The sequence below is a fragment of the Lissotriton helveticus genome, chromosome 2_1 (assembly GCF_964261635.1).
Source record: "Lissotriton helveticus chromosome 2_1, aLisHel1.1, whole genome shotgun sequence".
Classification (NCBI taxonomy): Eukaryota; Metazoa; Chordata; class Amphibia; order Caudata; family Salamandridae; genus Lissotriton; species Lissotriton helveticus.
Window position 1 is genome coordinate 705,890,049 of NC_136059.1, and position 25,759 is coordinate 705,915,807.

At 42.7% G+C, this 25,759-nt stretch overlaps 1 protein-coding gene across 1 annotated transcript in view; it reads left to right on the top strand.

Annotated features, from left to right (window-relative positions):
* LNPEP (leucyl and cystinyl aminopeptidase) overlaps nt 1–18,224 on the top strand; it is a 297,916-nt gene extending 279,692 nt beyond the window's left edge. The window contains exon 18 of the mRNA XM_078675434.1: nt 17,164–18,224. Coding sequence (XP_078531560.1) covers nt 17,164–17,295 — 132 coding nt within the window. The 3' untranslated portion in view covers nt 17,296–18,224. The remainder of the gene's footprint in view (nt 1–17,163) is intronic.
* The last annotated feature ends 7,535 nt before the right edge of the window (nt 18,225–25,759 follow it).

The following is a 25,759-nucleotide window of genomic DNA, read 5'->3' on the forward strand; positions in this document are numbered from 1 at the left end:
GTTGCGTGTGTGGTGGTGAGTGTGTGGTGGTGAGCGTGTGGTGGTGCGTGTGTGGTGGTGCGTGTGTGGTGGTGAGAGTGGTGTGTGTGTGTGGTGTGTGTGGTGTGTGTGTGGTCTTATGTATGTGTGTGTGGTGGACTTAGTTGGAGTGTTCTTGACCTCCACACTCACACACTGCCCCTACACCCTCACACGCTCACCCTGCACACTCACACACTGTTCACCCTGCACACTCACACACTGTTCCCCCTGCACACTCACACTGTTCACCCTGCACACTCACACACTGCAGTCACTCTCACTCTGCAGTCACTCTGCAGTCACTCTCACTCTGCAGTCACTCTCACTCTGCAGTCACTCTCACTCTACTCTCACTCTCACTCTGCACTCACTCTCACTCTGCACTCACTCTCACTCTGCACTCACTCTCACTCTGCACTCACTCTCACTCTGCACTCACTCGGCACTCACTCGGCACTCACTCTCACTCTGCTCTCACTCTCACTCTGCACTCACTCTCACTCTGCACTCACTCTCACTCTGCACTCACTCGCACTCTGCAGTCATTCTGCACTCACTCTCACTCTGCACTCTGCACTCGCTCTCACTCACACTCACTCTGCACTCACACTCTGCACTCACCCTCACTCTGCACTCACCTCACTCTCACCTCACTCTACACTCACTCTGCACTCACACTCACTCTGCACTCACACTCACTCTGCACTCACACTCACTCTGCACTCACACTCACTCTGCACTCACACTCACTCTGCACTCTGCACTCACACTCACTCTGCACTCACACTCACTCTGCACTCACACTCACTCTGCACTCACACTCACTCACACTCTGCACTCACACTCTGCACTCACACTCTGCACTCACACTCTGCACTCACACTCTGCACTCACACTCTGCACTCACACTCTGCACTCACACTCTGCACTCACACTCACTCTGCACACTCACTCTGCACTCACACTCACTCTGCACTCACACTCACTCTGCACTCACACTGCACTCACACTCACTCTGCACTCACACTCACTCTGCACTCACTCTGCACTCACTCACACTCACTCACACTCACTCTGCACCTGCACTCACTCTGCACTCACTCACAATCACTCTGCACCTGCACTCACTGCACTCACTCACTATGCACCTGCACTCACTCTCCACCTCCACTCTGCACTCACTCTGCACTCACTCTGCACTCACTCACACTCACTCTGCACTCACTCTGCACCTGCACTCACTCTGCACCTGCACTCACTCTGCACCTGCACTCACTCTGCACCTCCACTCACTCTGCACCTCCACTCTGCACTCACTCTGCACTCACTCTCACTTACTCTGCACCTGCACTCACTCTGCACTCACTCTCACTTACTCTGCACCCACTCTGCACTCACTCTGCACTCACTGATTGTTTACATTATTTCCTTGTTCACGCTTGTCAGTCCACATCATTAATCTACAACAATGACCACAAAAATAACAGCGAAACGCTCATTAAGTGGCACGACTGAATATTATGAAGTTAAACGACAGGGTAAAATAAGGGTGTATCATTTTATATATGGCACCTACACTTAATAGAAATATGAAGTCTTGTACTAAATTACATAATATTATTTTTCTAATTGCATGGCTCGTAATGTAAACGATATTACCACCAACAAATGTCATACGTGTTCAATCACTAACATAAGGCTTCCAATACGTAGTGTACAACCTGTAGGGAAAGTGCCTCATCATGGCTAGTAAATGCTAGACAATAGGTGAAGTGAAAATAGTTCACCCTGCCCCCCCCCCGCCAAAAAAAGGTGCAGCCTCATTTAACATAATTCTAGGTTTTAATGGTGCCCACAGCATTATTTTACTATAAAGCATTAAAGAGTGACTTGCCCCTGAACATAAAAGCATCCGTATTCTTACATACAACTCAAAGGGGCAACTACGTTTTAGTACGAGCAGTATCAATAAAGACGAAAATAGCTTAAGTCCTATTTCAAAGCTAAGCGCAGTTAAACCTTGTACGATCTGTGTATGCCGGTCTTTTGGGCATTTTCCGTATTGCCTGACAACTTGAAACTCCATTGTGTGGGTATTAAACAGAACCGCTGCACAAACGTTTTATTAGCGTTGGCTTTCACACAATAGCACCGGTAACAGCGATGGCAGTATGAACAGATTAGCACACCCTGCAGATGTTACACGTAGACTGCACAACACAAGCCTCGAGTAACTTCTAGCACACAACCGTAATCATCGAGTTCTCAAACTCCACGGGTGCCTCCGAATAAAGACACTGACTCCATGTGTTTTTCTTTGCGTTCTGGGACAGTAAATCCTACAATCGTATTACTGAGTCAGAACATTTTTTAAATATAAGAGAACACGACAACTAAGACCTTCCAGAGTCGACAGCTTTATGTTACAGATACCGAATTTCGAACATTAATTCGACAATGCAGACCATGAAAGGGTTCATGTACCACAATATCTCACTTCCTGTCGGTGTGGGAGTCTGTGTTTTGAAGAAGAGCTGTGACTTCGCTCTCGCACACATTCAAAGGATGCCTGGAGAATGCCTCATCTTTAAGTACAGCTTATCGTGCACGATGCACTCGCTGCCAGCCTCCCAGAACAGGAAATGTGCACGATTAGAAGCTCGTGAATGGTGCCAGGTGCGCACCACTGCGAGCATATGTTTTAAATTATCTCGGCTGTCAAGCCGGGATAATTCAAAACATATGCCATTCTGCTGCGCGTGTCCGCACGGAATATGCAATAGGCGGAGCTACTCTACCGCCTATGGCCTATTGCGTGCTCTCTTCTGAAAACACACGCACGAGAAGGCCAATCGAAATGCAGCTGGTAAAAACAACGATGAAAAATCACGAGCAGCCAGGAATTTTTTAGGTAGGTTTTCGGAGCCGTTAACACAAGGACTCTTGGGCTCCGCCCACACTGCTACGCAGTGTGACGTAGGCCCGAGCCCTAAAAATCACTTTCAGCACCATGAGCACACGTGGAAAAAAGTGAGAATACTTCAAAACTATCTAATCTCAGCTCAGAACATTACGGTGCAACATAGAGTACACAGCTAGTGGGAGAATTGCCAGATCTGCTGCATTAACACAGAAGAGGGACTACAGCACAGTACTACAAATCGGCATTTCCAGTGTTCTAAGGTAGGTGCTTCCTTGGCTCTTCTGTTTAGATCAGTCTGTGATTTGTTCCGTGGATTTCCGGTCTACCATATCCACGCTTCCATCCGATATGAGTACGAGTGAAGAGCCGGAGCTTAACTCAGATGGCACATTCTTACCTTCAAAGCTTGGCACCAAAGAACAGTGAGTATTTGCGCATGTGCAAGACTTACTGCGTACTGCCATGAAGGAGCAGGCTAATAAAGCTAAAGTTATAAAAAACAAGCATTTGCAATGCAATAGGACTCACATTTACGCGAGACCTATTACAATGGAAACGGGATTGCGTGTGGGCGAGAAGGCATGAACGGGAGAGGGAGGGAAGGCGAGGGGGGCCGAGAAGACAGACTGCGGGAGGGAATAGGGAAGGGGAGACAGGGAAGAAAATAGTGTTAGGAATAAAGGGGCCAGTAGTTGTGGAAGGATACTAATGATGACATGGCGGTCATGAGTAGGGACTAACAGGCCTAAAACCAGTCGGAAGGTAGCATTTAGGACCTAAGCCAATGGAAAAGATGGACGAAGAGTGGGCGGAGCTTCCACGCTATAGTGCATGCTCCGGAAAGCGAGCAACTCATGCCCTGCAACGCTAGGCTCGACCTAAAATAGACATGTTTTCATTCAAAGTTTGAATCACAAAAAAATGTGGCCCCTTGTTAACGATTGTCTAGGACTGGACGTATTGAAGCTCTCTTGTTTACTTTGCGATTTACCAAGCAGTTCCTGCCATTAGCCTCAGTGCCTCCCTGTACTTAACATACATGTGAAAGATGGCACAATAAACCATTAATAGCATTCCAGTTTGTAGGAAAATACCACAAAAGACAGAAAAGAACCTACTTGGTTTTACAAGATTTGGCAAGCAAGACACCACAACTAGCTGTAGACAGAGTGAAGAATGTCTAGCATAATCTTCCAGGCTGAAGAATCCAACAGTAGATATAGCTACATAAACAACACAACTGCAGGAAAGAAAGAAAGAAATCGGGGACAAAAAAACTTCAAAAAAAATATAAAACAGGAACCCAAAGGTTTTCATTGGAGGTGATAAAAAATACGGGAACTGACAGCATTGTGACTCATCTTTCTCATATCCCCGCTCCCTTACATAGGAGTAGAACAGGAAATGACTTAACGGGAAAATGGTCAAACACAAACCTGGACAGGGAAGCTCTGGGAGCAGAAACAGAGAAGGGGATCATATTGGTTAAGAATGAATATAACCCTACCAACACATACCGTCACAGGAACATGGCATTGAGAGAGACTGAATGTCTGTCGCCCTGCTCTTAATACATCCGACATCTCTAATTCTTCATACAACCATACACCTTCCTCTGAATCTCATCCTGACATCCTGCACCCCATGCGGAACAGCCTTCCACCAGGACCAGGAAATATCTGAGAATGCCAACAACACGGTCCTGGGCGAACCAGAGTGGTAGTACCTCCTGCACATCTCTTTGGAACCAAGGCCCGCGCTTCGGTGAGTTTGGTCTGTATATGTAACAACATACTGAGTACCAGGCCTCCCTCCACCAAGCACCCTTAAAGAGAAACCTAAGGCCTGCCTTTTTCGTGCCTGCCTTGGGTTGTATATTAATGTCAAGCCCAACTCAAGGCATCACTCCCTTAATACACTCTCTTGAAGATATCCCTCATACCTGGTCGGACCACAACCTCATCACACTCAATCTCGCTATTGATCAATAGACTGTTCACCAAAAATATACTGCCAAATGTATCATATTGGCATAAAATCTGTATTTTTCATTTAAGTTGAGTTTTTCATCCCCGCCTCAATTACACAGCCCTCCCTTATGCATACAGGATATATAAAATGGACTTTATTTATTACTGATGAACTCACCCCTTCCCAGCTATGCCCTTTAAAAGCCTGTAGGTACCCCAAACATCTTGTCTGGTGTGCAAATAATAAGTTTTTGAAACAAGAAGACGGGGAGTTGGATAATAATGGCATATTGACTATACTAAAAAATGAAAACACTTTATAAGCCTAAACTTTTTACTTTATAAGCAAAACATCCAAGAAATCATTAATTATATTACTATAATCAAACTTAATGCAGGCAATAAAAAAATATTGTTAACTTCCTCAATGAACTGCCTACTATTGTTCCGTTTTCCAAATTCAGGCCAACTTTTGGCAACTCACTACCTTATTGAAAAGATGAGCATTTTCCCAATCTGTTAATGACACACTTTATTTGTTTATCATTTCTGTTACATTTAACATAGTGCCTAAATCTACTCTCTCTCTTTCACCCCCATCATCAACAATTCAACTATCCCCAATGTGATGCTTTCCTCAATTGATCAAAACATGTGAGTCTGTATGTATCCCTGTCAGATCTGGGACCTATCAACATTCACAAAGATTACCTCGGTTATACATCAAATTATATTTGGTGCATGTGTTGCTGGAGATAACACACGCTCTGCAAACTCCTGCAATTTAGTGTTGGGCTCAGATGTGTTCAAGTTTTTTTCTCTTCAACAAAGTCTTTCAAGTCACAAGGTATATGGTGACACCCCCCTTAGTTAGCAATGCACTTGGACTCTGATTTCATGTTAGATTGTGTATTCTCACTATCTGGTTCGGAACTGTACTACTGGTGCTCAGAGTTCCCGTGTTCCTTGCGCACTCGCTCGGGGATCAACCAGTCAGTTTCGCTTAGATACTTGGGGGTGGGAAAGAGTTATTGTTCACGCTGTTCTGCGACATTTCCTGGAGACGAGCATGATTGACTCCTAACAGCCAAGGCCTTGGGTCTGCTTCGGTTAAATCCCCTCCCCCACCCATCATTTAACTTCTTTAAATGCACACAGGGCAATGGAACTAACGTCCTTCCAAAACTGTCCCTAGTGACACATAAATTACCTGTGGACCGGCCACATGAGATGGTAACCTCTCCCCCAACCACAATGACACTGTGTAGGAAAGACATTCTCCAGTGCCACAATCCACTGTGCCCTAGATGTTGTGGAGGCCACTTCTTGAGTCAACACCAGCCTGCTCACTAGATGGCATGTGCGGCACCGCATCTCCTGCTTTACACCCGAATACCAACCATTTCTGCTCCACCTACCCTCCAATGGAAAACATACCTTTGATCTTCAGATTGACCTGATGCTTAAAAAGATTAAGAGCACTGAGTCTGCCAAATCCGTATGCACTCTTTAGACCTCATCCCCTAGTGGCTCCTTTCAGAGACACCAGTATAGGGCTGGTTCCAATCCCCCCTCTACCAGGAGCAGCAACAGTCCTACCACCAACAAATATAGAGAGACGTAGGCTTGCCTACAGAGACATTAACAGGGGAAAGGGAGGTTCCGGCAAATGGGCCTTCACCTCTAAACACAGACTCCCTCCCACCTCTCTCCCGAACACACCACACCTGTCTGGGGTAGACTGCAGGATGTCCTTCCTTGTAAGGAAATCACATTAAACAAGTTGAGCTACTGCCTAGAACTTCTCACACCACCTCCCAACATCCCCCGCAACCATACCCTCAGTAGATCTCAACTTTCTGGAGGAGATGGTCAAACTGCTCCTTCAGAAAGGCACCCCAGAACCACCACCACAACAGTGGGTCAAAGAGGTTTACTTCCTCTGCTTCCTGATCGTAAGATAGATGGCTCCCTCGGGCCCATCCTGGATCTCGGGTCTCTCAACTGGTACATCTTCTCTGAACATATGGTATCACAGCAGGATTTAATTCTTCTGCTTCAACAAGGCAACTACATGTAGATGTTGACCTCAAAGAGACCTACTACCCCACATCCCACCCACCCACACTACCTACCTAAGTGGCCATTATTATCTATTCAAAGTACTTCTATTCAGTTTCACCGTTGTCCCAATGGTTTTCAAGTGCCTAGCATTAGCCGCTACCAACTTAAAGAGGGGTTGCATCCACATCTTCCCCTACATAAACAATTGGCTGATCAAAAGTGCAGGCAAGGGCCTGCCTAGCACATACCCATGCTACTATTTCACTCTGCCACAGACTCAGGTTAACCATAGATCCCACCTACAACTGCAGATCCAGCCCTTCCTGGGGGCCGTTCTGAACTCCATCACGAGCAAAGCCTATGCCTGCCTACGAAGTGTCTTGGCTTTTCAGCAGCTTGTGCCTCTCTTTCAGCCCAATAGTCTCCTCACAGTCAGAATTTTCATGCATCTGCTAGGCATAATGTCCTCATGCATCGCCACAGTAACCCAGGCCCAGCTTCACATTCGCCTTCTACAATAGTGCCTTTTATGTCAATTGTCACTGGTGGATTGTCAAATGGAGGAATCTAGTATTGGGAACTACCAGCACACATTGCTTTCTGCAGTGGTGGAACAACACCAATCTGTTGCAGGGCAGGCCTTATCTAGACCCCATTCCGCAAGTCGCCATTACCACAAACACTTCTCAAGCCAGCTTCTGGGCATATCATCAATAGGGACACCACATCAATTATCTCAAACTTCTAGCCATACACCTCGCCTTCAAAGCTCTCCTTCTCTCATTCATGGCAAAGTAGTCCTCATCAGGACTGACAGCATAACCGCTATGCATTACCTGCAGAACTGGGCAGCACTCACTCTCTGCCTGCTGGCTTGCAACACCTCGCATTGGGTGCTTCCCCACCACATCTACCTGATGTCAGAGTGCCTTCCAGCAGTGGACAACATCCTTGCGGACCTGCTCTGCAAGTCGCATAAATGAGTCGATGAGTGGGATCTCCTCCCATGAATCCTGCTCCAGTACTTTCAACTCTGGAACACTCGAAAGTAGACCTGTTTGCCTACCATTAACATGAAAAACATCTAAGCTTCGCCTCTAAGTACCCACACTCTCATCCCTTGAGCAAGCACAATGAATGAACAGGTATCTTTGCTTAAGCTTTTCCGCCTCTCCCACTTCTTCCGTTCAAGATACGAAAGATGCAGCAAACATCTCTGACTCTCATCCTTGTAGCCGCTACCTGGACCAGACAGCACTGGTTCCCAGCACTCCTCAAGGTGTCAAGCTGTCCCCACTACAAGCTCCCTAACAGGACCTTTTCACCGGGAGCCATGGTCAAATCAGGTATTCTGAATCTAAAGCTTGAATACCTGCACCTTCTAATGGAATGCATGGACATCCTACTGGAGTCTCGCAAACCGACCATTCGATCCCGCTATTCAGAAAAGGGGAAGAGTTATGTCCATTATAGGATCTGTGCGTTTAGACAACATAAACTAAGGGATTGGTGTCCAGACTGATTCCAGACACCCACAGGGTATATGTTAGTCTGTAGACCAGCTAGCTCACAGTGCCACAATGTGCCCCTCTTACCAGGGAGTGAATAGTTTCTGGCAACTATTGAACATGACAATCCTGGCCCTCAGGGATCGTAGAAACAGTACAGTACTTTTCACTCAGTCACTCATGATCTCTCAGTCTCGGAGAGCTACACGGAATAAATGGTGGGGACGTTTTCAATAAGAACTTATTGAACCAGCGTCCTTCTAGTATAAAGTACATGTGTGGCCACAACCATTAGACAGAAACAGATGTATACAATTATGAGCACTAGCAGACTAAAGTAAAGGTAGCATTCTACCATAGTGCTAAAACAATGGATATATGCAGGCATATAGATACATGACTGTAATAATGCGTACACCTATGAGGCACCCCTTATTAGATGTACCTAAGTATACTGATCATGTCTGTAGGTGTATAGCTAAGAATCGCCTTAGGATAAAGCCAAACCCATTACCTGATGTGGGAGAGCAAAGGACCCTGTCTTGGTCTCGAGAATAACACCCCGTAAGGGATGTCAGACCACTGTGTGCTAGAGTGTCTGCGTGCAGGGACCTCAGCGTCTTGTGTCAGCATGGAAGTCTTTTTCTCCTCTTCTTTGCTCAGCGAACATGTAGTGCTTGTATACCTGAAAGGTGCCCTTAGGGGTTCTATCTAGAAGTGTACTATGGGCATGTCGGGCAAGGATGAGAATAGAGGTGATCCTTATACAGAGTTATTATGCAGAAGATGGTAATCCTGCTGTGATACTGAGAATCCTCATGCATAATACATGAGGCTAGTTTTCGGAGAAAACCACACGACATTCATGTAGCACCTAACTAGGTAAAATGTCCGTGCCAGACCACTTATGTAGAACAATGGTAGGACAGATGTAGGTAAAGGGTTGTGAAACTACTTGGGCCTCTAGTGGGGTACATTGGGGTTCATAACAGCAGGCAATAGACATTGTTGCTAAGTACATTATAAATTGCAGTTATTTGTGGAAATATGTTGCTTCATCCAAGTACTGAATATGTCTATTTACAGACCTACATTTAATGACTTGGCTACAATTATTTTTAGAATTTGGCACTTTACATTTTCTTTTAGAGTGGATGAAATACTGAGGAGTACAGGCCCTTCGTTTTACGATCCAAAAATACTTCCCCAGTCTTTCGAAGCGTCTATGCCCCACATCTGGAACTCTATACCACCTAAACTAAGAAAGGACCTCTCCTTCATCTTCAGAAAGAATTAAAGTCCACCCTCTTCAAACAATAATTTTCAGTGTCCTGTTAGATTTCTTTCATCTCCTAAAATTGTGTTGTTTACTTCTCTGCTTGTTATGTTTTAATTCAGCAGTTTTTTTAAAAGTTGTATCTATGGTTTGGCTTTTCTGCATGCACATTACTGATTTTATTTTCTGTATCTGTCTACTGGCCATCCCGTATAGTGGTATGATGCCACGTTTAAACCTGCTTCACTCTATCCAAACCATAAATAATTGTCATATCACAAGAAATGTTGTGCTTTTGAAATAGAAATGATTGTGTGGTTTTAAAGAAGAGGAGCCACAATCATGAGTGTCAACCTAAGTACTTCATTTAGCATATTTATGATTTTTTTGTACTTTGCAGCGACATAGGTTTAAGCTCATCTGAGGGAGGATCTCTTTAAAGTTATTTAATTCATCAATAACCTTGAATAATATCTTTTTTGAAAAAAAACTATGGCAAGAATGGTTTTGCACATTTATAGACATTTTATTTAATAATGTTCTATTTGGTAATTACAGCATTTTTTTTAATACTGACTGTGTTGTATCGATCGTTGCACCCGAAAGCCTTTAATGGGGCTTCAAGTAGTGCATACTTTTTTTTTGAAAGATTGAAACTGAACATTTTTCAAGTGATATCTATTTCATTGTGGGAGCTTGATTCTGTTCCAGTTGTATTTTAAGGCTTAGCCATCAAACTCTTCTTTGATGTAATACAACAGTCCATATATTGAAAGTTACTCCTATTCATTTACTTGGGAGAGTTAGTGAATAGCAAGGTCTGAACATAGGTATTTCTCAGAGTACATTCATTGTTAACCACTGTTGTGTGTTCACATTCAGTAGAGGGTTAATTTTTCAACAGTTAAAGTTCACTACCAAAAGTTCTATGAAATTTCTAAATGCTGAAACAGATTAATGGTACTATGTAGATAAACAGAGGCAAAAAGTTGCCTGGAATACCAATGTCAACAAATTGGCTTTCTACATATTGTGAAAAACCAATCTGCATTACGAAAAAAGGGCTTCTAGGACTTGATTAATGCATTACAAGCAATTTAATGTTTGTGGTACAGGTTTTTTTAATTTGTCAGATTTTTTACTTTAACTTATTAGTTGAAGGTTAGTTTGTCATGTTGTATTTTAGGCATTGTCTTAATATGCGAGTTTTTGTAGAAGTCTCACTGGTGCAGGGACACCCTTTAGTCTACGGGTTCAATAAATGAGGATCAACGCTGGAGTGGAACAAAACACAGGTTTATTATATCTCATGAGATGAGTTTCATCACTCAGACACTGCAAGTGCCGGAGGGAGGGGGCTAACAAGTACAAGTTCACACATGGCATGTATACTTTTCGGTGCCTCGTGAAACACATTGAAACCACTTTGTCGTTGTTACATAAGGCTTACACAACCCCTTACAACCCCTTTGTATAATGCTTACATGCTGAACTGTTGAATCCTGATAAACCTCTACCCACGTCATCTTTGTAGAAGGTTAATTTGTCATGTTGTATTTTAGGCATTGTCTTAATATGCGAGTTTTTGTAGAAGTCTCACTGGTGCAGGGACACCCTTTAGTCTACGGGTTCAATAAATGAGGATCAACGCTGGAGTGGAACAAAACACAGGTTTATTATATCTCATGAGATGAGTTTCATCACTCAGACACTGCAAGTGCCGGAGGGAGGGGGCTAACAAGTACAAGTTCACACATGGCATTTATACTTTTCGGTGCCTCGTGAAACACATTGAAATCACTTTGTCGTTGTTACATAAGGCTTACACAACCCCTTACAACCCCTTTGTATAATGCTTACATGCTGAACTGTTGAATCCTGATAAACCTCTACCCACGTCATCTTTGTAGATAGGCAAGGGAGGTTACAGGTGTTGGTGGGCAAACAGATTAGACATTTGTGCACGTAGGCCCTCAGGCAGGGCAGGGCTGCTTACTCTGACACACAAGCATTATCAGTACAACCAGCTTTCAGTTATAACGTAACTTCTAACTTTATGAAAGTCCCCGCAGAAACACAAAAATGGGGTCTTGTAGACAAAATGGATGAGTAGTGGAGGCTAACTTAACAGAATGCATTTTTTACCGTTCAACATTTTGATCAAGCTAAGATGACTTATTAATTGCTTTTATGTATTAGTATGTTTTAATGTAGGTTTTTGTCAACCACCTTGAGTAGTCTGTATCAAATCTAAATTCAGTTGCCAAATTACATAACATATTTCTTACCTACCAAATGGCCAATGGGGTGTTGTCTTGAATCCCAGGGGTATACTTTGCAACATTGGAAGCAGTAGCTGAAGTATAGTCCCATACACATAAAAATAACTATTGGTTGGATTTGGATACCCTTGTCGTCCATCAGCTGGACAAGAGAGAGTTCAAGTGCTGAGGTTACCATCTTCCTCCATTGAAAATTAATAATTTCTTATCTGACACAGGCATGTCAAACGAAACAAGCTTACTAGTATTGCAGGTCTTAAAACGTGCTTCACTTTAAAGATTCACTTGCAACCTTTCAAAACTCGGTTAACGAAAATTTGGACATTTCAATGGACTGATCCCCTAATTCAAAGAATCAAAAAAAAACTATATTAGTTTAAAACCAAATAGTATTCTGACGTTTTTGTGGATGTAATCGGGTCTAGTTAGGAAATGTCTGCCGAGTCAATTTCAAAGACTGGTCCAGCTGCAAGGTGTGAGAAGTTAGCCTGGCAAATGATGTCCACTAGTTCTAGTGGGCACCTTGCACAAGTCTAATCGACCCTTATTGATGGTGGTTGTAAAGTCAACCTTATACAAAGCTATCCTAGGGGTAGCAGTGACGAGCAGTCTTCAGGCTAAGACTTCAGAGAGCGAATTAAGCGAGTTGTTTTACCAATTATAATACCTTGATTACCAAATGAAAGCACACCACACAAGGTATATATCAGATATATATGTACTTAGTCTAAACACAACCCCTCTGCACTCTTTATGAGGTCAGAGGTAAAAGTACAATACAAGTTACTCAATTAGCATACAATAAGTTGCACAGTATACGTTATGCCCTAGGGGCCTCAAACCATATACTAAAATAGTGGTAGAAGAACCACGTGAGAATTGGAAAGCAGGCCTGGGGCCTGCGGAATTGCTGGGGCTACTCTAAACAACCTAAGGTTAGGAAGTAGGGGGCCCACGGGAGACGCGTGCAGTGTCTAAACACAGCCGCGGGTTACCGTTGACTTTCTATGGGAAACAAACAAGTGACAAATTTACAATTTAAGGACACTTCCGGATGGACTACGATGGAACCCTTTTAAAATAGGACACTTCGAGAGTCAAGACCCACGGGAGCACAGGAGTACTCGTGTTACCTCAACCAGGAAAGCCGGGTGCGCAGGTGACTTTTCGTGTCTGGTTTCGTCGTTGTTTTCAATGGAGAGCTGCAAAGTAGTGCTGCAGGCGACCAGAGGAAAAGTGTCCCGGTGGATCCAAGGGTGGATCGAAGATCTGTAGAACCTGAAAGCAGAAGGGACAGAGTCTGAGTCACTTGCCAGTGACCAGGGCGGCGATATGAAGATGCCACCAGATGTCGGGTGATTTTAGGTGAGGAGGTGAAGCTTGTCTCTTCAGCCACGAGGACCAAGAGGCGTCTACGACGACCAGGAGCTGGATTCGAGCTGTCCCACAAAGGATCTAGTTGACTGCGGTGTCGGTATCCGGACTGGACCCAACAAGCCTTGGCAAACGCAACCCATGCAGGAAGTCGAGATGGGCTTTGGTGCAGACCAGCAAGGTCTGAGAAACTTCTCCTTTGCAGGGAAGCTGGAGCAATCAGGAAAGCAAGTTAGATTCATAGAAAGGTATTCGGGGGGCTCACTAGCCAACGGGAAAGGAACCGCAACAACGCGTCTAGCTGAAAGGCTAAAGCGGGGCCCACGGGTCACACATGGATTGGGGGCCTCTGAGCTTCAGTGCAAATGGTGCTCGGGTCTGAGGCTTCAAGCACCCCAATGCACAACTTCGAGATACCTCGTGAAGTAGGTGCAGCTTGCAAAATGCAGAATGTCCAGAAGTTCCGGTCCCACGTCTCTCGTGTCCGCCACGGGTCTCAGCTTTGCTGTGAGCGAAGGTCGGGGTCAGAGATGTCTGGAAGTCCGTGTCCTGTGTCGCAGATTCTTCGAGATCTGGCGGGAGCCTCGAAAATGCAGACCGGCAAAGTTGCTGTTGGTGCCTGTTTGAACAGGGTGGTCACTCCTTGACCACAAGGGAGATATCTTCCGTCTTCCAGTCGAAATGGAATGTTGAAGGTCCAGGATATATGTTTCAGAGTTTCGTCCAGGGTAATCTAAAGTCCTAGGGACTGGGTTCCTATACTTATACTAAGTTTAGGGGCTGCACTACCTTTAAGGTCCCTCCTATGGGTGGACCTGGGAAGGGGGTGGTTACACCCCTTTCCCTTTGTCCAGTTTCGCGCCAGAGCTGGGGCAGAGTGCCCCAGCAACCGGTTTGAACTAGGAAATGCTTTCCAGGCAGTGTCTGGAAAGCATTCACTGAATGCAGTCCTCCCTGCCCCAATACACAAAAGCCTGTCTGGGGAGGTGCCAGCACCTCCTTGGACAGGAAACCTATTGTCCAGGCCTCCCCTGCCGGAGTTTCGTCCAGCAGCAGGAGGGCAGACTCATGTCTGTGACAGCAGCATCCATTTTGTGATGCTGAGGCTCTGTTTAACTTTAACCGGGTAAACCAGTAACTACATGTCTTCTCCCTCTAGAAGGGTGGAATGCTACCCCCGCCACCAGATCTGGGGGGGTAGTATTCCAAAGTGTTTGACACCTTACACGACATGTTTTGATTAAGCCAAACCAAAGTTAGCATTAACCGCGAGGATTATAATGCACTTAAGAGTATATGGTATGGCTACATCATAGAACAGCTATAAGGAGATGGTTCCGAAAGCTGCAGAGGGGCTCAGCTCATGCTAGGGCACCCTCTCACATAAAACCAAGCACTCTGCCTCCAGGATTGTTAAGGCCTGCCATAGGAGTGACTTATAGGTGTATTTGTGTCTATATGTATATATAGATATAGGTATACTATATCTAAGTAAGGGGTGATTGCACCACCTTACCTAGGCTGTGTGAACAGACCTGTGGTGTCAGTTTGGAAGGCAAACCAGGGGTGGCACAATACATGCTGCAGCCCCTGGTAGGCCCTAGGGTGCACCTATGCCCTGGGTACCTATGGTACACTATACAGGGGCTCACAAGGGTGACCCAGTAACCAATCTGGTATGTACCTAAAGTACATGGTATCAATTTAGAGAGAGAACAGCTGGGCTGTGGGCCTGCTTAGCAGGGCCACAGCCAGACTAAAGTCGAAAAACCAGAGAATCACAGCAAAAAGTAGGGGTAACCATAGGAAGCAGACCCTACTCTCCTACACAAGGTCGTAGTTTATAGTAAGTTTCTGCCATTTGCGTAGTCTGTAATAAACAGGGTGTGATCCTTTAGAAGTTTGTACCTGCAGGATCAATAATATATTAGCAATCAACAAAGGTACCCAATAACCATAAATACCATCATGTCTTAATGTTCTATACATAAAGATTTTGGTCAGTGTGGATTACTCTTTTCTTTTAGCCATATTGCAGATTTGTAGATCTGTAGTGCAAAAAATAACATCATACCTACAAAAAATGTACAAACAATAACTTGTTTTAATCATCAAATATTTTGTGCCAATTACACAAAAATGTACGGGAAATTAAATAAATATAATACATACTCAAAAAGTTGCACACCAACAAAAAATTATTCACACCAAAAGCATTGTATATTAAAAACAAACTTGGAGATTAAGTGTCCAATGTGTATATTTGATAAATAATGCAAAACAAACAGATAATGGACGGAATGCTGAACAAATCAAACATTCTCCCAGTCACAGATCTGAGTCGATATAATTCTTTTTGCATGCCACACCATTCCAGTTTAGGCCCAGCCATATGCAAATCAGTCTTGACCCTGCTCCCCACGAGAACAGTCCAGCCGGAACTAACAGGTCATGTCCTCCTTGGAAAATAAACAAGCATCCTGGGACTGGTTCTCAGGTTGTCACCCCTCATCAGCCAGGCTATCTTGAATCTAGTGGTGTTGTGAGCACTTGACCCGTTTCTGGGCATACCCTTCCCAACAGATACAAAAAGAATAGATGATTGACAGAATGTTGATTTGCCTATGGCTGGGTCCAAGCTGGGGTGGCATAGTGAGCAAGAGAGTGATTAAATAAACCTAGATCTCTTGACTGGAGGTGAGTGGTTTAAATGTTTCAGCACTCCACCCATCATTTTGTTGTGTTTGCTATGTTCGCCCTCAGTGGCCAAGGGTATGTCAAGATGTGGGTCCCTGGCTTGCTGTGCCACTGGTTTACAAATAGCCAGGCTGATGAGGGGTGATACCCTGAATCTGGCCCCTGGGTGCTTGTTTCTGGCCAGGGAGGACCTGGGCCTGGCAGTTCGAACTGGACTGTTCACATGAGGTGCAGGATCAAAACTGATATGCATATGGCTGGGTTGGCATAGTGAGCAAAAGAACGATGGATTAAACCCATATCCCTTGACTGGGGGTGAGTGGTTGAAAAGTTTTAGCACTCCGTCCATCGTCTTGTTGTGTTCGCTATATTTTAACCAAGTCATTAAGTTATTTGCAACTGGATAGTCCCAATCCAGAGTGCACCTTAATCAGAGTCCCCATTTTTTGTTGTGGACATTTTTATATGGAAAATTAGGGGTTTTCCCATTGATGATCCTACATTCCTCAGATATTGAGCTGACTCATTTCAATCTTCTCATAAAGTCTTCATCAGGGCTGTTCCTTTAGTTTTGTTAGTACACCCAGGAGATCTATAACATGGCTTGTGTTCAGTACAAGGTAGGGTTCAATTTGGTTGCTTTGTAGTCCGCCGTCAGGTCTGACTGGAGCCGTTCTGCAAGTGCATATTATTGAGAGTATTTTCTACTTGAGCCAAATGGAAGCATATCTGATTCACATATTTACCGTGTTCAGATGCTTTCTTGTTTCTAGTTACGCATTCGGCTATATTCCATTTTAAAGACTGAGCTAAACCCTCAGCTGCAAGGTTCTTTTGTCGGTGACATTATAAAGGATACACACTGTAAAACCACTTCACAGATAAGTAACTCTTTTGCGAAAATGGCACATTGTTTAAGGTAGACCTGTACTTTCACTCCGGCAGCCTCTGCTCTGTTATCCTTCCAAAAATGCTGCCAAATGTTTCCATGTTTATAGAGGGCTTTCAGTTGATTTACTTCTAAACCAATTATGTCTTCATTTGCTAGGTCCAGTCGTTCTTCGCCTCCACAAAGGGGAAGAGCTATGAACTTAACTGTGTTAAGGAAGCCATTGAAACAATCCAGCTCAATATCCAGTGGATGGAGAGGAACCTGCTGATATTAGAGAGAGTACTGTAGCAGGCACAACACCTGCAGTGTGCAGCTGGCCAAGTCTTGAGCTCTCGTGGACTATTGCTCTGTTGCTTTTGCAAAAGCAGGAGTGGCACCAGACATTGCTGCAACATGGTTTGCACTATTAAGGAATCTAGTTGGCTCAGGGCAAAACATACCTTTTCTGTGTGCACGTGTGTATATGTTTGTACCGGGGCTACATATTTATTTATTGTGAAATTATGGTTTAATGCAAGGTTGTGGAGGGAAGCAGCTGCTTCTTGGATGATGTCAATGATTTTGTTTTTGATTCATAGATATTTTCATGGTAGAAAAAGAGGAGCCTGTGTTGCTTGCAGCTGATTTAGCCTGTGGGCAATAGTGGCACAGTGGAGTACTATAAGCGAGGATTCATGACTGTGAGTGCAACTGCAGTACACTATTTGCAGATCCATGGACAATAATTTGATATTCAGTCTTGCACAAGATCTGCTATGGTACAGCCTGACAATATAAGACTATACACTGTATCTCTGGGTTTTCCCACCAGATATATTTTTGGGTAGCTGTAAGAACTTTGTCTATTTTCAGTAGTCTTCGAGCTGCTCTCAACCTTGCCTCAAGCCTACTACCCTTTACCTAATGAAGATAAGTCTTGATTCTTCTATTCTGTAGTGCCTTGCCTTTTACTTTTTGTTAATATGAACTGGTGAGTTTCTAGTAAACTGCATATGTCACCAGAATATAATTCATGTCAAGCAACATTACTGGAGACTATTGCTTCATTCACCACACAAAAGCTGCTTTGAAATATTTATACTTGGCCTGCTTGTGAAGCCCATCTTCATAATAAAATGCCATTTTTATTTACCATTTTTCAAAAACCTAATTTCAGAAAAGTTTTAGTTCTTATCTGCAGCTGTATTAATTGCTATTAAATACGGAAAATAGCAAAACAAATGTGTACAATGTTGTGAGCTCTCATACTTGCTGTGTGTTTGTCTGAAACACATTTTTTCCTATGCAAAGGCGTCCATAGTCTAGTTTGTAGATACAGCCGTTTTTGGTAAGATAAACTCCTGCTCTTATATGTTGGTGCCAGTGAAGAAGGGAACTAGGTCTTAGCAAATAGTGATCTGGTAGCAGGTGTTCAGTTAAAACAGACTTCCTATTTTGATTACGGAGAAATTTGATAAAATTACTATTGCTCTCAAATCATATTGTCTGCTAAGTGGCCAGGTATGTATCCCTCGCCTGAAACCAAGGGCAAAAGGAAAGGTGGATCTTGGTCCGTGTCATGCTGAATATTTTTCTTTCACTTGAGTAGACGATCATTTACCAAGAATGTAGCTGTAGACTGGTCCATTTATTACCTGGACAGGAATTAAATTGGTGATTGTTTTTGCTTTACCCATCTTTAATATAAAAGTACATTCTATGTGTTCTTGTCTTTTTTCCTACACGGGTGAAGTTCCACCACCTAAACCTAATAGAGTTTTTGATAGTGGGGCAGATTTTTGTGTTTACAGACACTGTTTTATCCATTATATTGCTCTAATAGAAATAGAAAAGTAACAACTATTTACTTCAAAGGCAAAACCTTTGGATTCTGAAGAAGAGTTAGAAGACTTTGGTGTCCTCCTAAAACATATGGCAGCATGCTGAAGAGGTGTGTACACGCTTGGCATGCATGCACAACAATAGGCTCACCTAGGTAGTTACAGATGAAAAGGAAAGCGATCATCCAAACCAAAGCTTGTTCATGGTCTTATTCAGGAAGAAGTGCATTCAGAAGATGAATGTAGAATATGGGATCTGGTATTTTCCCCTCACCAAATGTAGTGTGTCCAAAAATGAACTTAAGCAAGAATTGCACTGTGAAGCAAATAGCAAAAATAACTTATGCCATTTGGTTGTAAAAGGTCTGCCATTATTTGCAACTGTATTCAAATTAATTTCATTTTGGACCATAGATAATTGCCTAAACTCTGGATCCTCAGATCCGGCAGCAGCTCAAGGTCTCAGCCTGTTCATGTTCTGTTTATTGTGATGTGGTGGTCTTAGGTAAGTTGTTTAAATATAGGTATAAATTGAGATTGCAGATGATTATGGCACAAGAATATTTTTTTATTTAGCTGTCCCCTTGGTATTTAATCAGACTTGTCTAAATTTGGAAGTGATGAATTGTCATGTTTCCTACATTAGGAGATCTGACATTGGCTTGCCCAGGTCAAAAGAGCCATTCATTGTGGGTATGCACTGTGCCTTAGCAGCCAGAAGAGGTCTGCTGGGGGCCATCAGTATAATCATTTTACTTTGTTCCCATCACTTAAGATTCTATGTACTTTGTATGGAATGTGAGATCCAAAATTCTCTATAGGCCAGCGGAAAATCCTCCTACTTGTTATTTTATGTGTGGTGTCATTCAAATGTGGATCTCTGAAAAATAGACTTTTGCATCGGTTCACGCTGCTTTTGGCTACTTTGACTGTTTATATTTACATAAAGTAGTCTTGGGCCTTTTTACAAATTAGTCTTTTCCCTTGCAAATTCAGTCATTTGATATTTTTCATTTTGCGGCTTTAATGAATGAGGAAGAAGGGCTCCTTGTAAGATTTATCTAAATATGAAATAAGACACTTGGAAGTTGGTGCAGGAAAGTCAGTTTGCTTTGTGTAACTCTTTCACAAAGTTCTTCAATCTCCAGGAGGCTTCCAGAGACCCGTCACTTTGATCGTAAAAGAAAGACTCTTACCAGTGCACAGTGAGGCCATTTCTAATTTGTGTTCAATTTGGGGACGCACTTTAGTGTTGTAATACATTTGATATGTTACGAATCGCTGATTTAAGACAAGAAATTTGCACAAACTAAGCTCAGAATGAAGTTCTACATTAGCCCTTTAAACTGAATTATGCCATTGCCTTTGATGTACAACTGTGTCAGGGATCTCTTAAAATTATTTAATTGATCAAAAGCCCGAAATGGCATTGTCTTCAAAACAAAAGTATGGAAATATTGGTTTTACACATTTAGAGTGTGATTTAGTTCATAGACCATTTGATATTTTATGAATGAACTTCAATAAGCTATCAAGATAGTGTAATGAGTGTGTCACCCATAACAATGTTAAACATTTTTGGCACTTTTCTTTTTTGCCTACATTTATTTTCTCATCATTGGTGAATACACAAGTTAAGTCCTTTACTGGATCCTTTTTGTGCAATATTCATGTTGAGCAAAATTCTCAAGACGTTCTTCTGTTAGGCAGTCCTCAGCATTGATGTTATTGCATGAAACATGAAACGGGCGCTTGTAAACCGTTTACATTTTTAAAGCTCGCCATTGTGTTGAGAGAAAGTCTGTAAAATATTTAAATGTAGTCCTATCACAGACATGCCTTCAAAATTAGTTTAGTTATCATTGACTGTTCTTTTGAAAGACCCTGTGCCACGTGGTGAATTATAACAAGTCACGCCTTTGGTGTGTATGTGCTTCTTTGCATTGGAAGTCCATATGATGCTGGTCAATTCATAAGTCTTTGCTTTGTTTTTACAGTTTAATATGCATCTCCGTTTGTCAATCAAAGCATGTCTAGTGTACATTTAGTTCATAATTTAGGTTTTGAAATGTAGTGTTAACACATTACTGAGAGTTCCTCCAGTAGGCCCACTCATCGGGCAGTGGTACCCCGGTGACATCTGCATCCCTTAACTGTTTTGTTGGCACTGTGACAACTTTTCTAGAGATGGAACCAGTTTGGTTCCATGAGCTGTCATTCTTCAGAGCAGCCGACCTATGTTTTTGTACAAATTCCAGTGCTTTGCACTGTTCCTTCCTCCTCCTTGTAAATATTGCTGAATGGGGATTTTTAGAATTTACAGTAAGAGTAGAAGATTCAATTAACAATGATTTACAATACATTTTGTTTTCAAAATAATCTACATGCAAAATTGTTATGCAGCCAAATAAGCCGTAAATCTTTTTTCCTTATTGAGTTACAAGATGATGTACAGTATATTGCTTGGTTTCTGTTAAGAAAATAATCCTGTTTGAATAAAAATTACACTCTGCAATTTGCATCCTGCTTTGACTGTTTGTTCTTTATCTTACATCACTAAAATGCTGGTAACTATTAACACAGATTTGATAGGTGTTGGAAAAAAAATCCAGGCAACAGTTGTTTAAAAAAATGTAGTGTTGATGGACAATGGTGCCTTTAAGACCTCATGCCGTGCTGATGGGGGAGGTTTCTTGTATATTTATGTAATTTACTGGCTGTACAAATATATAAATTAAGAACTAAAAGCATGGTCATGAGACATTAACAACCGGTATATTCGAATTAGTAATTTAATAGTCTTATATATCAGAGAAGTATACAATACAAGATTGCTGCATTTTGCTATATCCCTCGCCAGTAAGCGCATAGATCCTGATATAAAGGTGGCTGGTGATGAAAATCCTGACAATTGCTGGAGGAACTGCTAAATTTGACGGAATATGTTGAGATGGGCCATTCTTCACAATAGTATCCTGATGGTGATGGAAAATCGACCAGTCGGTTCCTCTTAAATTTAGTACTTGATCATTTTCCATTTTTCCCACCTCTATATCAGTAGCTACCTAAGAGACCCAATACAGCTATCTCTGCACATTTGCTTCTTTACACCAGCCCCTGAAGACAGAATATGGACTGTAGAGGGGTAACCCTGTGCACCTCAGAACTGGGGCGTTTATGAAATGGACTATAAATGGTTCTGTCTGGTAACCAATTGCTTAGTGTTCCATAATGAATATGTATCAAGAAACACACCAAGAGAATTATTGTGTGATTACACAATTAGTATCTTATTCTTTTTATCTTTTTGGTACAAAAAGGTTGTCACAGGCATATTTTTCATTGAAAAAACAAATGCGTGACTTAATGGAGAATAAGTGACAAAGTGAGAACCATATATACAGTGTAAAGATTATAAAACAATATGTACAATGCATGAATCAAATAACATCAGTTCCTATACAGAATAACCTCAAAGTCCCTGATCAGAGTCCTTTTTCTACCTTAGGGTGAGGATAGCGTGGGGCATAGATTGTTATAAGGTGTTGACGTTTTCACCCAGGAGCGTGCGTTACTAGACCAACGTCACTGCAGATCTTCTTCAGGACAGCGGTGTGGACAGCCTATATGGGCAAAAATGATTCAAAGTATGAGTAAGGTGTGTTTCAAAGGGGGGAAAACAATTAAAGAAAGGTTGGGCAAAATGACCTACAAATTATAGTGGTTATTGTTTTCCCTGTGATGAGATAGCCAAAGACTGAATCCACCGTCAGGTTGGATACTGTAATCAAAGGGAAACAAATTAAGAAGAAAAAGGGTGGCTTGATAGGAGCAAGGTCTTACGGGGTAACGGTGTCTACCTTACACTTGAACAACACTGGTGTCTATGAGGAATTTTCCAATGTGCAGGCACCAGCGCTTTCAGAAAGGAGCCGGTTTCCGTGAGCCAAAGCGTAATCTAACATCAGATGTGATGCAATTTAGTGTAATAAAATTGTGTGGGGTGATGCGAGGCGCCGCGATCGAACAGCATGCATATTACCTTCAGGAGGCCAAGGGTATGTTACTGCCGGAGGTCTTCATTGTTTATGCAGTAGATCTGAAATTAAATTAAAGGAGATTGAGGTGTATAAATTGTAGGAGGATTGTGAGCTCAGTTATGCGGAAAATGCAGCTTAATTCACGTGAGATGTCAGTGCTAAAAATCGAATAATCAAAGTGGTGGACAACAAAGCTCAGGAACGCTGCTTGCAAGAAGACGAGCGTCATCATATGTATAATGATTTAAACCAGTGGTTCCCAAACTTTTGACTCCTGAGGACCCCCATTGAGTCACCACTGGAAGCCGGAGACCCCCAAGCAATTTGTAGGATTTAAATTTCAAACATTAAAACAGTAATTCGAAAAAAATGAACACACGTGTGCACACAAAACAAATACTTGAATTACTAATGATTTTAGGGGCATATTTAGAAGCCCCTATCTCCATGGGAACATCACTTTTTGAGACTTTCCCGTGGCGATAGGGGCTTTGCCTTATTCACAAGGCAATGTTAAGCCACTTAACGTGGCTTAACGGTGCCTTGTAAATAAGACCCCCTTTCAACCAATGCTTAACGTGAAAGGGTTCGGCAGTGGGTGTTACGGTAGGCGTTTCCCCTGCAACACCCATTGATTTGGATTTTGCCCCCTATTTACTAGGGCAGCGTAAATGGAAGGCAGCGTCAAAATTAAGGCCAGGGAAAACCTGGTCTTGGCAAAACAAGGTGAAAAATGTCTCCTTGTTTTTCCAAAACGCCTTGGATTGTTTATGTTCAGGAAGGTAACCCTTCCTGCACATCAACAATCTTATAAAAAAAAATGACATTTTGTAACTTCCATGAGTGCTGCATTAAGCAGCACACACAGAAGTGATAAAACGACATTTCAAGATTGTTTATGTGCAGGAAGGGGAACCTTCCTGTACATAAACAATCCTCCCCTGTTAAGTGTAGCACCAGTGCAGGGGAAACGCAGGGCTGCACCATATTCTTGTACACATGGTGCAGCCCTGCGTTTCTGAAGTGGCGGAGTGTGTTGTTAAGCCAAGGGGGCACTCTCCGCCACTTCTGTTGTATTTTATATTGAAAGAATTTGCAAGAAAACGAAAAAGGTTAATGGGAAGTTTGGTGCTGCATTTCCGTGACTAACTTTTTTAATCGTTGGTTTTATTTCCCAGTACGAGGCTCCTGCTCCTGCCAGCGCCAGACTGGAAACCCAAAGCAGCCCTGGCAAATGTTTTCAGACGAGTTCCATACAGTGCTCACCAAGTGCAGTGAGTGAGCCTGACCACTACAAAGGGGGCCTTGGGAGGCTATCCCCCTAAGAAATTTAGGAAACAACGGTGCAGTCTACAACACATTTATCATTATATATTGTATTGTATTAGCTTTTAAAGAATAGTAAATGCAGACCTGACTGCAGCAGAATAAAAAAAATCTTTCTGAGGGTTCTTCAATGATTCCCCCACTATCACCCTCCAACAGTGCTTCTCATCTCTCCATAGCCCCTCTCACGTGTGTTTCATTTTTTATAGCATCTCTCATACCATTGTAGGATGTCAGAGCAATTTACATCACACACATATGGAGACAGTAAATCATACATTTAAATCAGTGAAATGAAAATGTTACAAAAGGCAAAGGGGACTACAAGGTGTAGAACTCACATGTCATTCATACTGGTAGGCATTTTTAGAGACTGCTTGGTCTGTAGAAGCACAAACTCAGGACTCAGAACATAACACAGAGGTTAGCATTGACTTTAACAATAAAAAATGATTTCCACCCAAATAAAGCTTTTTAGCAGCATCAGGATAATGAAAGACTGGGAAAAAACATAAGTCCCAAACTTGTACCTTTCAGTTTGCAAGCAGCTGTTTGATGACAGTTTATAGGTCACTGTGCTAGCTTACGATTGTCACTTATGAATTGCACTTTAACAAAAGAATCTCTCTGACAAAAGCAGTAACCACTGACCTATGCATATAAAATACTGTTTTTTAAAATGCATAGTACACGTTCTTTGCAGTAGGCATATTAGCCCTCTGTGCTACATTAGATAAGTCAAAGCTGCTACTGGACAAAACTCTCATCTCTCTCCAGCAGGGACATTAATCACTGGTGTTATCTTGACACTTTTATTGTTCTTTGAAACCTGCTAATTAAACAAGATACTTTGCAGTGCTTTTAAAACTGCTGCCTGTGGACCCCCTGGGAATGTGTCAGGGACCCCTGGGGGTCCACGGACCACAGTTTGGGAAACACGGATTTAAACAACATACGCTGAGCCCGATTGGCTTAAGCCTCAGATCTGAAATTGTTAGAGACGTGTCTTATCTGTATCCGTTAAAACAACTGTGGGAATCAATAATGGCTAAAAATCAAGGAGAAAGTTGAAAGGGAAAGGGACGGCACGTGGCCGTTCGCACGCGTGTCTTACCTGCAACAACATGAGTCAGTAACTGATTATGTGACACACGTGCGGGTAGAGTGAAGGAATTTAAAGAAGTGCACATCAATACATCAGCAGCAGGTGTCAGGTCTTGATTTGGCGTGCACGTAGCCAGACGGCGTGATGTCATGGAGACAGCTGAGTATGTCGCACTCGAAGAGTCCGAAGGACTTGAGAAAATGACTTGTGGAAATGCCGTGATGAAGACTAATTCTTTTCACAGAAGGGCATAGCGGTGGCGGGGTAATACGCTACTCGACAATGACAGTAAATGAGAATGGACAAAGTGGGATATGTTGAAAGAGTCCCCTAGCATATAGAAACATATTCACCACTTGTTATGTCTAAAAGGTAAATCATTTTCTTTAGTGAATTGTACGGGGTGTCAAAGTTTCAGAAACCCAATTGATAGTGAAATAAATAACTTGGCATTTAGAACA